A 17,259-nucleotide genomic window follows, 5' to 3' on the forward strand; every position below is an offset into this window, starting at 1 on the left:
TCTTATTGAAAAAAAAAACATGCGTAGGCTCAAAACCAATAAAAATCTTAAATTATATAAAATGCAAAAAATCAAGCCAGATGTGCTTAGCTTCTTTTTGCATTATCTTTTAATTACAAAATTTTTATCTCTTATAACTACTTTTCCATTATTCTCAAGGCAACTGATTAGGTTATTTGCCAAAAGTCACTTGTCGTTGATTTTAAAAGGTAGTAAAAAAGTTCTTAATTAGAGTCCCTATTGACTTGGTAAATAATTTGTGAAGGCTGTTTGGTACTGAAAGATATTTTTACGAAAAGATATTTTCATTTAAGGTCAAGAGCTCTTAACTAACAACGTAACTTTTTATTAACTATAGAACTGAAGCTCGCGAGTTTGCAAAAAGTGGGATTACAGCTTTAAATTTTTCAGTCCCTTTTCAAAATTAAAAAAAAAAAATTATAATGGAAATATGCCTAGGTTTGTTCATGTACACACAGAACTGGTACAACAAAACTATATAATTTCTTGGAAATCTGGCAAAGCTTCAATTTTGCTCTTGCGCAAAATAAAACTTTCAAGGGGAAATTTTACTCACAATTGGAGTGAGTGGAATATATTCATAAGAATTATTGTATGGCGTCTCAATTTTTCCTTACTATTCACCAGAACAAATGGTTTAAAAGCGAGGAAAACGCGAAGTGACACATTTACTTGGGAAAGAGACAAAATAGATCCCCTCAACTGCTGTTTGCAATCATCGCTCTCAATGTGAATTATTTAAATGGAGCGCTTCGTATGTATAATTACAAATTATAGCACGCAACAAATAAAGCACGAACAGAGAGTGTGCCAACACATTATAGAAAAAAGCTATAAAGCGACGAGTCATCCGCGGCACGTTTTCAGGGCAGGGCAAAATTCGCATCAACTATTCAACCTCTCAACCCATGCTGATTCCATTAAGTGTGTTTTGAGCAAAGAAAAAATTGCTAGAAGCCCTATTGTCAGACGCGCGCTTCATACCGAAGCCAAAGAAAACACAAAAATTTTCGCGGAACAGGACATGCTGTGGTCCGTGAGAGTGACTTATGAGCACGGCCTCTAATAAAGTCTCTAGATATTGGGCTGCGGCCAAATTCGCTGGCGAAAAAATGGCTTTGACTCTTGACTTGGAAGTGAATTAATACACGCTCTCTGACGCTCTCTGAATCTTGCTCATGCAACTGTTGGCAGGCCCACTGCTTAATCTGTTTAATAATTCATCCATTTGTTTAATTCCTAATTCAGCTTTCGCTCTTCCTGGAAGTAATGCTTTTTTAATTAATAAATTATCGCGGAAATGATATTAATGTAGGATGTAGGAACCAGAAATTCAAATGATTAATAAAAAAAATCAATTTGTGTTTTTCTTAATTTAAGCAAAGCTTTAAAAAGCTTTTAATCGATTATTCAATTATTATATACTATAGCTTTTGAAAGACAAATAATAATGTAAGAAGGATTCTGTGCAAATTACTAACTTTTTCAATGAAATGTGTAAACGGTATACATTTAACAAGATTGCAACCTAATTAAAATTTTATTGAAAATTGAGTTAGTTGCTGGGCAAAATAAAAACAATATTTAAAATATTTAAATATTAAAATTGTTAATTCAATTTTTTACTTTACAAAAAAAATCTAAATCTATAAAACCGCATAAAACCACAAATAAGTTGTTTTCTACATAAATAGGAGAAGTTTACTAAGTCGCTCATTAACAGAATAGATATTGCTTAAAATGTGCAACGATGAAAAACCATTTAAATGGTAAAAATGGGTAAAAAGTGTTATAATATGGCACCTTGAATTCAAAAATATTTATTAATTCGTTTGAAAGAAAAAAGGCACCATCAGCTAGCAAGAATTTCCAAGAAATTAAAGTACCCTAACCGCCGCAATGAGATAATATTATATTTAAAAATAATCATCAAGTTAAAAAAATCTTGACTTTCATTTAATAGTTTCTATTTTCTATCTACTGAAAACTCAGAACTGTCACACAATTTGATAAAAGATTCTCTTAAATATTTTGTGTTGTTCACTTTCACCGAAACTCCAGTGAAAATTTTCTGCAACAATTGTCAAGCAGCAGAAGTGAAACCATTTTTGATGATGATTCAATTACGCCGCACTCAAAGAAAGGGTGCAAAAAATCCATCAATCCAAACGAGGAAACGACACAAGCGATTGCATTGTTACAATCAGCGCTGTTGTGCGAGTGGCAACGGCGCGAGTTTAATCAATCATTCGCGTTCAGAATTGCAGTGTCACTCTCATGCATCCACACAGTAGATACACATTAAAGCTGGTCTTTTGCATTCGCATGGGGGCATCTCCAGCAGGATATTTTTATATGCGGGGGCCACTTGTGTTCAGCGCTCTCTTCCTGAAAGTGCTGCGGCGCGGGTGATTAAAATACAAAGGGCTGCTTTCGCGAATGGGAGCAGAGGCGGCGGCAGACACGAGCTCAAAATAGCGCCTCTCTGCCAATTAGTTGCAGTTTTTGTCGCCGGCTCAAAAACCGACACAGCGCCAAAACTGGCCTGCGTGGACGCCTCTAGAAAAATATTAGCTTGAAAAGCTGCAAATATTTTAAAAGAACACAGTTCATTTGTTCATCAAATAAATAAAAGTGGAAAATAATATTTAAGTACTTTATAAATTCAAAGAAAATGACGAGAATCAGTTTAAAAATTTCAAGACATTAGCATGAAAATTCTCTATTATTTTATTTTCTTGATTTTGAACAAAAATGTGCATTATCTACATATATTATACAATATGAATTAAAAGTGTAGAGAGTAAGTTGTGCTTAAAAGATTTTTGCTCTTATTTGGATAATCAATTTCACGTCCCCAACAGGTGATTGATAATTTACTTTTTAGTGTAAGGCAATCCAGTTGGCCGTAATTGTCAGCCGTAATAAATCCAGCAGCGAGCCTCGGGTTCGCGCTTTTGCATTTTAATGAAAATGCTTTGACTTTTTATGCGCAGCGTGCAGTGCGGTTCTCGCGGGAAAAAGCGTCTGAAAATATCTCAATCTCTGATCAAAAAAGCGTCCCACTCTTGGTAGTGTTGAATTACAACCTGTGCGCAAAGGCAATAAAACACCTTCGAATATATCCCACCGCCGCAGCAAGTTGCATATTTTCCTACGCGATCTCAAGAAATAAGACTGACAATACAATAACACTACATTGCAGTTAAATGCGATATCATTGGCAATTTTACGTCGTGACTTGTGATTGATCACGAAAAGGAATGAAAACAATATCTAAAAGCAAATAAATTTCATGCTATGAAGGGTGAAATCTCACGCCAAGAGAGCAATTTTCTCAAAACATTTTTTTATCGCCATCCTTTGAAAGTCTCGGCAGCTGAATTTGAGCCAGAGGTAATTACGACGTGCATACCTGAGTGCGGGCACGTTTGCCCACAGTGCAGTGGAATCGTGACGTCACGTGGCGACGATGCAGGGGTCCGGGGGCGGCGGTCATGGACTCGGACGATCTCTGCTCCCGAGTCAGGAGCGGCGCAGACTGCATCAGGCAAACTGCGTATAAATTGCGCCCGTCGGTACAGTGACAATTAATTCAGTGAAAAGTGCACAAAAATTTCAATTGGCATAATTATGTTCTGTATCTCCAAATTTTATAAACTAATCAATAATTTACTTTCTCAAAACAATTTAGTCACGCAAGTAATTATACAAATTGGTTATTAAGAAAATTGTTCTACAAAAAGTAAATATATCAAGTAAAAAAAGTAATTTTATTTTCCTGTTTCGTATAAACACTCAAATTCAATTTACTGAAATACCAGCAAAAGTCAATCCCTTTAAATGTCTATATATTATTCCGGCTCATTGCCAATTTACAAAAATCTAAAGTTTGCTATCAATTTTTAATCTCGATTGGGTGGAAAAAAAGCTTATTCAAATTTCGGTGAAATTTTATGTTTGTGTAAGTCATATGATCTTGTTTGCCACATTATTTATAAATAGTGAGCAAATTTCGTCCAACAACACAAATCCTCCTGCCTGAGCTAATTAATTCAACACACTCACCAGGCTGAAATTTAATGCAGCTGCTGAAGTGGAGCAGAAATTTTGCGCTAAATTAAATAGGACGCATATAGCTTAAATTATCCAAGAAATTCACGCAAATCTAAGCAAGAAAATAGCATTGCGCCATTAAGAAGAAGATTAACAATGTATTCAAGCTTTTGGTACACCAAAAGCAGTGTTTCGTAGGTATCAGAACCAAGAAACTAGCCAAGGAGAGAGCAAAAATAGCTTTGGCATTAATTTCGAGAGTATATGTTTGCAATGAAAGTCATTTATGCCATTTATGCAAAGGAAGTGGAAAAATGAATTGATGAATGGAATCAAATCTGCGTGAATTGAGGGTCATTTGTGGGCGGACTCTCTTCCTTTTGCATATTTTACCCCGTTTTAAATAAATAGAACGCAATTGTTAATGCGATGCACACGCGAACACACGCATAATGCATGAATCCGATTGAGCTCACACGCAAACAAATGAAAAATAAATAAGAATCAGAAGAAGTGTAACACCGAACAATAAGAAAAAGCCACCGTATAAATCTCTCCCAAGCGCGCGCATTAATCGCTCGACAGACATTAGCAAGGTCGAGGATCAACCCTCCCTTTTCCAATAATAATTTATGCATAAACTATAATACAAATAATTCATTCGATCTATGAATGAGTTAAATTGACGTTATTCACGCAATCAAATAAAGCCGCACGTGGGCCGCGTGTAATTATTAGGAAAATATTATTATTTCTGCTCTGCTGCCCTCACACCAAGTTAATTTATCTGTTGCTTATCTAGCAAACAGGTTTTTGGCTTCAATTCAAAATTCCACGAACAACAAATATGCACAATTATATCCATGCAGCACAGACTTTAGCCATGCATAATGTTGTTTCTCACTGCAGTCCTCTATATTATCTTATAGCTGGACGCCCACCTCGAAATTATTATTATGCAATGGAGGTTTCCATTCAGAAGCCACGAGCCAACTTGACTCCAATTAAGGTGTCTGAAATTTTCCTTAGGACTAACACATAGATAATGGATTTTGGGCACACACGTGCGTTTATTGTTTTGTATCCAAAGTATTGCGCATTAGGCGTCAAGTGTGTGATGGAAAATTTTCTTTCGGGACTATTATGAATGTAAAATGTGTAATATAGAATCTAAATCAAAACAAATAATTAAGGCGCATTACACTCAAAAATTATATGTTGAATGTATTAAATTTTTAAATAATCCTTAACAGCTAAATTTCCTACTTACTTAGAGCTCGCAGATTTCATCAAATTTTTAGTTTAATGAAAATCAATTAAAAATTTTATAACATCGATTTTTTTTTGCGTTCTTAATAACCATAAATTTGGCATGATTTTTTTTTATTATTTCGCTCAATATTCTTACATTTTTTACTTTAAAATTTTGTAAGATAAAATTTAGGAGATATAAAAAATAGCCAATGTGTCCTAACATTGCTGTTATGAGAAAATGTTTGGGACTTCCATGAATAATAATAAAAACCTATCACACCATTTTTATATTTAGGCAGTAATTTTTTCAATTGACATTTTGTCAAAAATAAATTATCGCTTGCCTTGTTTGAAACACGTCAATTGTGTTGCATGCGTGCCTTATGGGAAAATAGCGAAAACTGCGGTTTGCCAGGCCAAAATGGGAAGCAAGGCCTTTCGACGAAGTCAATCAAGCTCTTGGCCTCTAAGACTCTGACAGGCGGGCCGCCCACACGAACCAATTTGTAACTTAACGTTAGCCATCAGAACGCTTAATGAGCACTTGGCAGACTCCAGCAACCAAAACTTACCTGGCTTCCTCTGCATCAAAAATAGCAAATTTCCTCTGAATTTATTGAAGATTAGCATCTCGATTTGCTTCTGGCAAATTCTCTGAAACACAAAAATATAAATAAATTTTTAAGGAAATGTGTTATTTAAACCAACGAAATTATGTACACTAAATTTTCTCAGTTAATTAAATCTTTAAAAATAAAGATGCGTTTGTCGATAGCCTTTCCAGCTTTATAATATTTATTGATAGTTGTTAATTATTTTGTTGGTGATTTATCAACGGTGATAATAGTAGGTGCACTTATTGTTTAACTTTCTTATTACTAAATCGTTAGAAGAAGATAAATTTCTCCTCGCAAGTGTCTCTCATCTACAATTCCACAGGCGCATTATTTCAAGCATTTCAACACACCACTTGTGTCGGAGCTACTCGCCGAGGCACCGCTCGACTTTAGGGCCTCTCGAACAGCAGAGTGCAATCGCAATAGTGTACTCTCGTGCATACTTTGCTATTATAAATATGCAGCGCGCCTCAATTTTCGCAAGAGCGCCGCCGCTGGCCACTTGGGTGCTGCACATTCCATTTTATCAAAAAGCGATCAAGGTCAATGTCTGCACTTGGGAACACTTGACACTAGCAGACTCCAGCGCTCGACAATATAATTCAATTTTCTTGAGCCAACTCCTACTGAAAAAAATTTAAATTAATTCTGATTCAATACCGATTTGGCATCAATCATTGCCAAATTCAATTCTTCTATTTATTTTTAATTAGCATCTTATTTTCATTACTATATTAAGCTGGGATTAATGATTAATTGAACTTATATTAAGGGAATTTGTGTTATTTTTTTTTTTCAAATTATAAATTATAGAATATTATGATTGTTCTAACACTTCTTATTTACTTATAAGATGAGCAAAATTTTTTCATGAAATTAAAATTGTAATTTTATATTTTCTGGAGAAACATTTGAGACTATTATCTATTATTGTAAGTGGTGTGATATGGAATTATCATGTTTTTTTTTTATTTATATAAAGTGTTATAAAAAGTATTTAAAAGGGATATAAAATATAAACATAAAAAGAAGTAATGTAAATCTATTTGAATATATTAAGATTTACTGAGACGAGCACAGCAGTGCCTTTTTTTAAATAATGAATAATCTATAAAAAAAAAACTTTATAATATGATTTATAATTATTATACTTTCCTGCAAGATTTTTTGAAAAGTATTGTTAATGATTTTTAAAATTTTAAAACTTTTTACATTTCATTTAAAAATTTAAAAAAAAATTAACGATCTTTTAATTGTATATTTTAATAACATTAGAGCTAAATTTTATGGTAACACGTGAATTTTTAAAAAGATTAAAAATCTCATTTACAAATAATGCGTCATCTAGCGGCAACTAGCATAACTAAATCACGTTCTCCAAACGCTAGATGGCAGATTCGTCGTAAGCTCGAGGTAATAAACCTTGTTGTAATAAACAAAGAGAGGCGGGGCGGGCTGCGCCCGCATGCTAAAGGTCAAATTCTTTGGTGGCCGATTTTCGGCTTATCAGTCGCCTAATCTTATCAACTAACGGCAAAAATGTCTTAAGTAACAGTCAGGGATCCAACACGCTTCATCTCATTTGGCTTCGCAGAGCAATGGTCCGTCAATTAAAGTGGTCAGTTTCAAATCAATCGTCCATCAAAATAAAATAATCATTTTTTTCTTGTCCGGCAGATCCAGAGGTGTCCACTGCGGACTCCGAATTCGTGGGCGGCGAATGACGAGGACTCGGCAAGGGTCGATGGACTCACCGGGCCACTTCCGAAGCACCCCAGAAGCCCACCGGAATCTGACAGTGGTCTGCACGACTGCACCCTCAACTCACCCTTGAATCTCGGCCAAGTGTGCCTGGCGGAGGTCAAGGGCATCGGTCGCTGGATGCTAGGTCTGGCAGTGATCTTTGTTTCTCTTTAATTGTAAATGCGTCTCATTGCAACAAAATTTAGCAGATATTTTATTATTATGGAAAATAAAATGCAACTAATTTATTTGTATACTTGGGTAAACACGCATGTAGTAATTATTCCAAAGTGTAAAAGAGAAAAAATGCCTTTCTAATAATATTCAAATAAATTTCATCAATCAAAGCCAAAGAAAATCAATTTGTGTTTATGTGATATTATACATTTTGCTCCAAAAGAAGTAAAATTATCTGAATCAATTGGATTATTTGCAATATTTAATATAACGTTTTCAATTCAATTTGTTTATAAGTGATTTATTGCTCGCAGATTTCGATTATGAAACAGTGAAATAATGCTTGACGAATGATCATAAAGGTCGTATTGGGTTGTATGATTTTAAATTTAAAAAAGAAATATTCAAATAGTGTATTCTATTTTTTTTTTTTTTTTTAATCTTTGAGTCGATTGTAAAAATAATAATGAGTTTTTCAAGCAGGCATGAAATTCATATTTTTACAGTCACATCCCTTCGGAAATTATTTCTGCCACGTTTATAAGAACGTCAAAATAATCGGTTGAATTCAGCAACAAAAGCCGCTCTTAATTATAGGTTTAAATTTCTCAATACACGGAATTTTTTTTTAAATCTCTGATGTTTCTGGTTGAGAGAGAAATTTTGACGGTGAAATTGGTATTAAAAAAATGCACTCCTCGAGGCGCAGCGAAAAAGTAATGATAGGATGGCAGGATATTTAAGGCACATCGCAATTTCAGTGGACGTGACTTTGATACATCTTCTTTGCGGTGTCATGGAAATGACTGCAATCAACATCAGTGGCACTCAAAGTCAAGAAGAATATTTTTACAAGAGAAAAATATGCTAAGATATATGTTTATCAGATAAAGTTGATGCTTTTTTAATCTGTATAAAATTTAATTAAATTATTTTTGAACGTGGAACTTTAATTTTACCCATGAATTGAATTTAAGAGGCAATCGTTTTTTTTTTAATTTTTCTTTCTAAATGTGCCACTGAAAAAAAAAGAAGATGGGGAAATTCACTGGGATATGCAGTCCTTCAATTTTATGGTTGCAAATTGAGGCGTGAATTCACCTGCCGACAAGAAATTTCTCAAATCCTTCAAAGATGTGGAGCTGCGCAGTTGTGTTCGTCCTTTTCTTTGCAAAATCGTTGGCACAGACAGATTTTCCTAGTGTAAGTTTTAAAACCGCTTTACATATTCATATTTCAATTTCTCGTTGGATCATTTTTAATATTTATTACTTTCTAGCAAATAATTTTTCTTTCTATCTCTCTCATATTTATTAATCCAGAGGTGCGATGAGTTGAGTGATAAGTTGGACTCCTGCTTGAATAACAATGAGCTGATTCTGAAAGTTTTTAATGAGACGGCCAAGCAACTGCAAAAGCAGTGCGACGAGAGCAAGGAGATGGCGGAAAAGCAAGCGGAAAAGCAGGAAATGGAAAAGAAAAAATTGCAGATGGAAAATGACAAGCTGAAAGTTGAGAACGAAGTGATGAAGGCGCAAATGATGCAGTGCGAAAAAGTATAAGTCACAAAAAATTACACAATTTTTTTTTTTAACGCGCCTTATCTTATTTTGTCTCTCACAAGGAAAAGGAAATTGAAAAGGCTGAACGTCAGAAGTGCGAAAAGGATAAATTCGAGTGCCAGTTGTCAAAACTGACCGGAACTACAAGTCCTCCTCCTGTAATACCGCCAAATCCTGTCGCTGCAGAGGTTTTAATTTTGTGTGCTTTGAAAAATTTGAAATTTATAAACAAATATTATCAGGACTTTTCTGATGTGGTCCAGGAGCTGCGCAAGTGCGAAAAAAAGGTTGCCGATTTACTCACTGAAAGGGTATCCAGAATTAAATTTTTGCCTCTCGGAACAATAATAATTTTAATTTTTCCAAAACAGCTGAAATATAATTTGACCAATCCAATCATTAATGGTCTGCAGTTAATGAACCTTACATCTGGAACTTATTATTACGATAAACAACAAGTTTGTATTTATTTTTTATGATAACTAAAAAATTGCTAATTAAACTTTATAATATGAAGCGCTACTCCTGGAAAGAGGCGCAAGCACTGTGCAAATCGCTCGGCCTAGAACTCGCGTCTTTTGAAACCAAAAACAAACTTTCGTCGTTTTGGAACGCCGCTTCCTCCACTGGTAACAAAATTGTATTTTTTTTTGTCCACCAAATAAACGAGTTTTCAGTATGGGGCCCTTGGACTTCGGGCAGCTATTATGGTCATCAGCCCGGCGAATTTCACTGGGCCAATGGGCAGAAAATCAGCCCCAGCATGTGGAGACTTGGGCAGCCGGACGAGTTTGGTTTTGGAAAAGACAGCTGCGTTTACGTGTACGACGGGGCCCTTTATGATGAGCCGTGCACTGATAAAAATCATGTCATATGCGAGCAACCCTTTTACCACATTGGCTGAATTTCTAGCTATATTAGCCCAAATTTATAAGTTTTAAATAATATGATGATTATATTTCATGCACACGTGAAATAATTAGTGGCCGTGCAATATATTTAATTCTGTACGCGTTTTGAAATAAATTTAGCCATTAATTTTTGTATCCGCTAGTGTTTTAAATAAAAAAAATTGTCTAAGAAAAAAATTATCAAAAAGCATTAAATTTTCAATAAATATCTTTGTTTGCTTCAATTTGCTTAAAAATGAATAAATCGGAATAAATTATTAGATATTATTTTTTGGCGTATTTTAATTTGACACACTTACACTTGTCTTCTTACAAATGATCTTTTCAGGAATATTTACAATTAAACCTTTCGAAAAAATTTATGTTTTATAACTTTTTGATGCCCATTGCATCAATATATAGAATCACATTAAATTTTTTTTTTTTTATAACAATCTGTATATTGAACATTAAATATTATTTTATTGAATTATTGTTAGGTTATAATTTTAGAATTAAAATCTTTAATAATAATATTACATAGAAATAGAAAAATTTTAAATTGCTGACAATTTTGATCAGCAATGTTTAGCTACAATATTAATAATAATAAAAAACGTTGTATACAAAATTACAAATATTGAAAGAAAAATATGAAAAATAAATGAAAATTAATAATAACGAATCAAAACCTCTCAGTATAGCCACCTGTGTGATTCGCGCGAACCACCGACTGGCTGAGACTTTAGACACTAGAGGGCCTGTAAGGAATGTGATGTGAGGGGTGTGAGGGTGAGGATCTTGTTGGGCGAGGAAAACAAAACAAGATCCAGCGTGTTCTTGTGTAAATTTAAAACCTGTAACAGCAAACAAAAACAAACGTCATTGTTGCTGCCATGCAGTTCACGATCCTCAACAATGAAGACGAGCACAGGCCTACCTATAATTGCAGTTGTTGTCGATTTTTGAAATCAATTTTTTAACTTGCAAAAATGAACGAATCTTACTGTGGACCTTTGAAAAACATGGTGAATTTTAGTGCTCTTATTTTTTTTTTTTTAAATTATTCAAGTACATAAGCGAGATCTTCGTTGATTTATTAATGGGTTATTTAAATCATTTTATGTATTAAAATTTTTTGTTGTCTTACAATTCAGCTTGTCAAACTTTGTAAAAGAAAATAAAAAAATGTTCTAATTTTTTCTTTTCAATTTCAGATTTCCTGTCTTTTGTGCCGCTGTCGAATGGAAGAGTCCGAATGCGTCTCTCTCCGAACAGTGGACCAGTCCAAGCTGAAAAACTGGGCTTTGGAAAACACGGGTCGAAGCCTAGACCTTGCCTTAAATCATCAGGTGTGCTGGAACTGCGTTCGAAATGCAAAACTCTTAGGCACAATCTCGGCAAGAAAAAGCTCAAACCAAGACTGGTGGTCCAAACTGGAGGATCCTCTTGGATCCCCAAATTTTTCCCACGACGAAGACGAATCTGGAGAAGAGGATGAAGCCAAACAACTCTACTCCACACCAACCAAATGTTCCACAGATTGTGATACAGAAAATCAACTAGACTTGAAACCGTGCTATGTTGTGCTGAACAAAATTCCGTCAGACGAGGAAGACGAAGAAATGAGCAGCTCGTCTGAAGAGGATGACCTCGAGCCTCTGCCTGTCAAAGACAAGGAAAATGATAAAAACTACGAGTGCAGTGTGTGCTTGTGAGTTAAAATTTTATTAAAAAAACTTCAATCTATAATATTTTTCAATTTCAGCAAATCTTATAAAAGCAGATCTTTGATGAGGAGACATTTGAAGAGGTTGCACAGAGACGACTTGCTCAAGTGCAAGTTTTGCCACAGGAAGAATTTTGAAAGCAAACGCTTTCTCGATGCTCACTGCCAGTTTTACCACATGGAAGAGATGCAGACTGCCCAGCTCAAACTGACCTGCAATTTCTGCATGAAACAGGAGTTGTCGCCCCTGAAACTAAAATTCCACATTGCCTCCAACCATGCAAATACCAGGTTTAAGTGTTCCATATGCGGTGAAGGGTTCACCACTCTTTTTAAACTGCGGGTCCATAATTGCAAGTAAGAAAACTTTTTTCTAAATGCCACACTTGTTTGATGTATATTTGAATTTATTATGAAGACTTAAGGTGAATTTTATTCAAAGCAATTCAATCAAAACTGAACGCTAAAACTTTTAACAAGTAAAAATATATTTCAAATCAAGTATAGCTGCTCTATGCTCTTTTTAATTTAGAAATAAAAGGAGAAAGTGGAAGAAAGTTTTTTTTTAAGTTGTGTACATAACTGAAAATCAATCAGGAGATGAACGCTGTTATAAATGAAAGTCCCTGAATTTATATTGTGCAATTTCTTATGTTATATTCATTCAGTTATGAACTCTAAAATCACAAACTTAATTGCCAGACATAAAGATTGTTACCACTCCGCGTTAAGTGAGAATCTGCACCTTTGAGTACGCTTGTCAAATACTTCGTGGGGTGGACAGATTCTTTCTGGTGCGACAGCAACATTAGCACCGTTGCCAAGGTTAGACTTTAGAGTTGATGCAAATCCTATTAGCACGGCGGCAAAAAAATATGAATAGCAGGAATTTTTCTGACATGATGATACTAGTGATGACTGGAAGATTAAAGTTCTATATTTTATTGTGTGCTTGTGAGTGTAATCAAAGAAACTCAAGGCAATTTTGCAAAGGATGTGGTCAGAATTGTTGGGTGGAGCAGGGTGGGGGAATAGAATTGCATGTTAATGGAATGCTCAAGTACTAATATCTAATAAAAATTGTCATTTGAAATTAATTTGCTGTGTTCATAAGGTAATGAAAAAAAATTATCTCAGATATTGACGTTCTGCGTTGAGAGGAAAAATGAGATCTATATTTTTATATAGATTTAATTGTTAAGCGGATTAATATTTGCAGTGCCATTAAAAATCAAAGACCTTGTTATAATTTTATAAATTTTGCTGGAAATTTTAACAAAATATCCAATCTCTAAATGACATCCTGAACTAATTGTTTTCTTTTGCTGCCAAAATGATAGAGCACAGCAGTTCCTTTAAGACAAATAAGAAAGCGCCATGAGTTACAAACAAAATTGTATGGTATCATTTCTAAATCTCAAACTATAAAAATATGAATCTTTGTGTGAGAATTAACGGATAAAATATGTTCAAAATTTTTTATTTAGTTTATGTCACCCCATGCCATCCTAGGTTTTTGATCAAATAATTATTTTTAAGGAAGGCTTTGAGCTTAGTAAGGACCAAGAAATAGTTAATTTCCATTTATATTTAAACTATATTGACCTTAAAAATTCTGGAACTTGTATTTCTTAAAATAGCTTAAGTTGTTATCTGAAATGTACAACTTGTGTTAATAAAACTCCACAAAACATATTATTCCCACATTTTATCTTCAAATAACACCGATTTAATCACGCGCACACAATGAAAGTGACAAATAAAGCAGTAACTTATGATTATTTCACTGAAAATCGAGTAGTTCTGTTGTATGTCTGCATCATTGCGTATGAGGATCTATATAGCCAGATTTAGAGCAGCATCAACTATGTATTATAATATTTGAGGTATTACGCTACAGGTATCACTAACCCGTGCATGATTTTAGCTGCTATTCTTGTTTCAAAATTCATCCAAATTTTACTCGTGCTAGAAAATTGTCTAAAATTCATTATTTTTACGGACTGTGTAATTAAATTGTTTTTATTATTTATTTTTCTCGGTCAATACCTAAAAATTGAACTGTAAAATCGGGAAGAAAAAGTTTATAACAACTATGCAGAAGTTGGCTAAAACGCTCGACATTAAAAGAGACTCAGTCGCCGCGTTTGTAATAAAATTGTAGATTAATTTATTTTAATTTATTTTTATTTTTCAAGCAATACATTGAAATACACAACATCTTATATCGTCAAACATAAAAATTAATTAAAATGTTAAGCTTTGCATTTTCTTAACACATCTTTACATAATTATTTTTTTATGTTTTCAATAAAAACTTATTGTTTTCCTACATTTTATTACATCACCAAAATACAGTTTTACAGCCCTATGCATTGTCAAACAAAACAAAATCATTTGAATTATTTCTCTGCTACTGAAGTTGAAATTTGTTGTCTGCACCTTCGAGTCCGCTGGTCAAAAATTTGGTTGGGTGGGCAGAGAATTCTCAATGGTGCATCAACGCCAGTTCTCCTGGGGGGTTTGAACCTCAAAGGTGTCACAAATCCAAAAAGGACTGTTGCTAGAAACAAGCACATCAAAAGCAGATACTTTACAGACATGATAATTGCCAATGATCACTCTCTATTAGGCGATGGGACAGTTTTAAGAGTTGAATTGTGCGGTTAAAAATTTATATAGCAAAATTGAAGGTCTTTTGCGGGGGATGTGGTTGCCAAGACCATTTTTAGGGCAAAAGTTTTTGACAACATTATCAAGGATTGCCTTACAGGATATTTCTGAAACAAAGCTAATTTTAGTGATGATTATACAAAAATTTAAAAAAGCACAATCATACAATTTGGTATCACGTAAAAATATTTTGTTCATTTATGTGATTCATGTGTCTATAATATTTTCGGTTCAATTCTTCAAATTGCATGCAAACTAGAAACGTGCATTACAAACTTAACTACATAATAATTTTTACTGCCGCTGTTGAGTTTAATAAGGAAAGCTCCGCAAAAGACACACGGAAATTTTCATGAATTTGGCATTAGGACGGGGAAACTACAAACAAGTTTCTCCTTAAAATTTGAAGTTTGAACGAGAGATATGGAATAATTTTATATTTTCACACCATTTTTCTATTCTTCCAAAAATATGCGCTCATTAATTGGTGGTAATTCATTTTACCAGCATGTATTTTAGGAAAAGAAAGAGATAATGTAACTCTAATCTAAGGAGTCATATTCGCTATATAAAAATATGAAATATGTTGTATTAAACTATTAAACCTGCTGCTGTTGAATTAATTTTTATTTGAACTAAATTTTCTTAAAAAAATAGCGTATCAAGATAATAATTTATTTGTTTTTAATAAAATTCTACAAGATATTTTGGTTATATTTTATTTGATCTCCGAAATACAGTTTTACTGTCAAACAAAAGAAACTGGGATTTTTCACTTTCTACTGAAGTTCAAATTGATTTCTGCACCTTTGGGTCCGTTCGTCAAAGATCTGGTTGGGTTGACAGGAATTTCTCCTTGGCGCGGTAATTACTTGTAATCGACGTTTTTTGGGTCTGAATAATGGTGTCCCAATTCCAATAAGAAAGGTTGAAAGAATGAGGCAAATCAAAAGCAGGTACTTTGCTGACATGATGATCGCCATTAATTCTGTTAGGCGGTGCGAACGATCCAAGACTAATACTTGACACTTGTGTTACCAAATTATTAAAAAGCTTTTACGTAGAGCTTTTCTGGGGATGTGGCTGAGCCGTGAGCCTGGCGGGACTGTGGTGTATAATCTTTTTTGGGGAAATATTTTTTGACTTCATCAAATATTTCCGCCCAAGATTAAACAAGCATTCTATAAAAATTTATTTCTTAACAACAATGGTCAGTCTGATTGCCATAATTATGAATAACTATGATATATACTTAATCTTTTTTAACCATATATCCTCACATTTTGTATGCTACGGAGGAAACAAAATTATTGTAAAAATTGGATTTTTTTAAACCGATTTGATTTTTTTTTAAAAATTCCCAGGCATTCTCCTTTGAAACTTTTTTGAACTAGAGAAAAATATAATGGAAATAACAAGTAACAAGACGCCATTTATTACAATTATCTTTATATTTTAATCATAGATTTTAATATACAGCGTTTTGAATTTTACGAGCTTATAAATAAAGAGAATGACAATCATTTTATTTTGGGCATCTTTGCATTAAAGATGTAAATTAATTTCAAATTTTCTTTTCATTTTATAACGGGATAAAATCAAATGAGCTTTTGGGCCTAGAAAATTATTCTACAGTCAAACCTTTGGTTTGAAATTATGAGGAACGTGGTGGTGAACATCTTCCATGACTAAGTTGAAGGATGTTTTGTTACGTCTGTTCTTCACAGTCTTGATGATTAAATTGCTGAGGTCAATCGCCTCCTTCCGCAAGTTTCTCTCTGCAATGTAGAGAGGCTATTATAGGTGAGAGAGTCCGAGAGAATCAACCGAAAGAAAAAAGGAATTAAAATTGATATAATATAATATAAATTTTAATTTTCTTCTTCTTATGGTTGATTCTCCAGGACTCTCTCACCTATAATTTAAGTACGCATCTCTTTAATATTTTCATTTAAAAATTTAAAATTGAAATACAAGGCTGATTTTTTTTTAAATATAAAATTAATTTCAAAATACATACCAGAACTAACAAAAATTGGCAACTGGCACGATCCAGCAAACTCCACCAAAGGTTTTCTGCAGATGACCCTGACTTTTGGGTGGTTTTCTGCCCTGCGCATGCCCTTCGCCCTGTGTGCAAAAGCCGCCCTCGTGCTCACCCCAACAGCCACACCCGCCTCAGTCTCAGGGGGTTGCTGTCTGCAAGGGAGGAAGAGGCAGGCTGAGTGCAGAAGGGCTGCGGCGGCCACTGCGAGGCCCACCAGCAGCAGGCACCACACCTGCACCTGAGTTGCCTGACCCATAGGTGAGGGCAGACTGGCGCTTATCCCTGCCGAGACGCGCCGCACATGATCTCGACAAAACTGGTTCCGCGACCTTCGTTTGACAGGAACTGATCGAAATAAATTTTTGACGCCCGTTTTCAACACTCTGGGCGGCTTTTCCTGTATCCTAGGTGCATTTTAAATTGGCGATCAAATGCACAGATCATGGAAAAATTATTTCTCTGGCCAAAAAAAAAATTATTATTGTAACAC

At 34.3% G+C, this 17,259-nt stretch overlaps 3 protein-coding genes across 3 annotated transcripts in view; 2 read left to right on the forward strand and 1 right to left on the reverse strand.

The window, feature by feature from the left end:
- Positions 1-17,259, reverse strand: part of LOC132202730 (5-hydroxytryptamine receptor 7) — a 77,393-nt gene that overhangs the window by 28,302 nt on the left and 31,832 nt on the right. Inside the window, exon 2 of the mRNA XM_059629850.1 lies at positions 5,904-5,985. The gene's annotated coding sequence lies outside the window, so the exon portion shown is untranslated. The remainder of the gene's footprint in view (positions 1-5,903; positions 5,986-17,259) is intronic.
- Positions 8,923-10,581, forward strand: LOC132204786 (low affinity immunoglobulin epsilon Fc receptor-like). The gene is made up of 7 exons (XM_059633554.1): positions 8,923-9,071; positions 9,191-9,424; positions 9,493-9,618; positions 9,673-9,741; positions 9,802-9,888; positions 9,948-10,059; positions 10,108-10,581. The coding sequence occupies exons 1-7, from the start codon at positions 9,003-9,005 to the stop codon at positions 10,332-10,334; spliced, it is 924 nt and encodes a 307-aa protein (XP_059489537.1). The 5' UTR covers positions 8,923-9,002; the 3' UTR covers positions 10,335-10,581.
- On the forward strand, positions 11,105-14,224 carry LOC132202738 (zinc finger protein 354A-like). The gene is made up of 3 exons (XM_059629864.1): positions 11,105-11,348; positions 11,538-12,034; positions 12,089-14,224. Exons 1-3 carry the CDS (start codon positions 11,313-11,315, stop codon positions 12,408-12,410), a joined length of 855 nt encoding a protein of 284 aa, XP_059485847.1. The 5' UTR covers positions 11,105-11,312; the 3' UTR covers positions 12,411-14,224.

Source organism: Neocloeon triangulifer, unplaced genomic scaffold (genome assembly GCF_031216515.1).
Source record: "Neocloeon triangulifer isolate White Clay Creek 2 clone unplaced genomic scaffold, ASM3121651v1 ptg000002l, whole genome shotgun sequence".
Taxonomy (NCBI): domain Eukaryota; kingdom Metazoa; phylum Arthropoda; class Insecta; order Ephemeroptera; family Baetidae; genus Neocloeon; species Neocloeon triangulifer.

Bases quoted from the DNA above. Each gene is read 5' to 3' on its own strand.
- LOC132204786 (XM_059633554.1), top strand. From the start codon at position 9,003: ATGTGGAGCTGCGCAGTTGTGTTCGTCCTTTTCTTTGCAAAATCGTTG. The intron at 9,619-9,672 runs GTTTTAATTTTG...AAATATTATCAG, and splicing joins CAAATCCTGTCGCTGCAGAG to GACTTTTCTGATGTGGTCCA. The intron at 10,060-10,107 runs GTAACAAAATTG...ACGAGTTTTCAG, and splicing joins GAACGCCGCTTCCTCCACTG to TATGGGGCCCTTGGACTTCG.
- LOC132202738 (XM_059629864.1), top strand. From the start codon at position 11,313: ATGAACGAATCTTACTGTGGACCTTTGAAAAACATG. The intron at 11,349-11,537 runs GTGAATTTTAGT...TTTCAATTTCAG, and splicing joins GTGGACCTTTGAAAAACATG to ATTTCCTGTCTTTTGTGCCG. The intron at 12,035-12,088 runs GTGAGTTAAAAT...TTTCAATTTCAG, and splicing joins TACGAGTGCAGTGTGTGCTT to CAAATCTTATAAAAGCAGAT.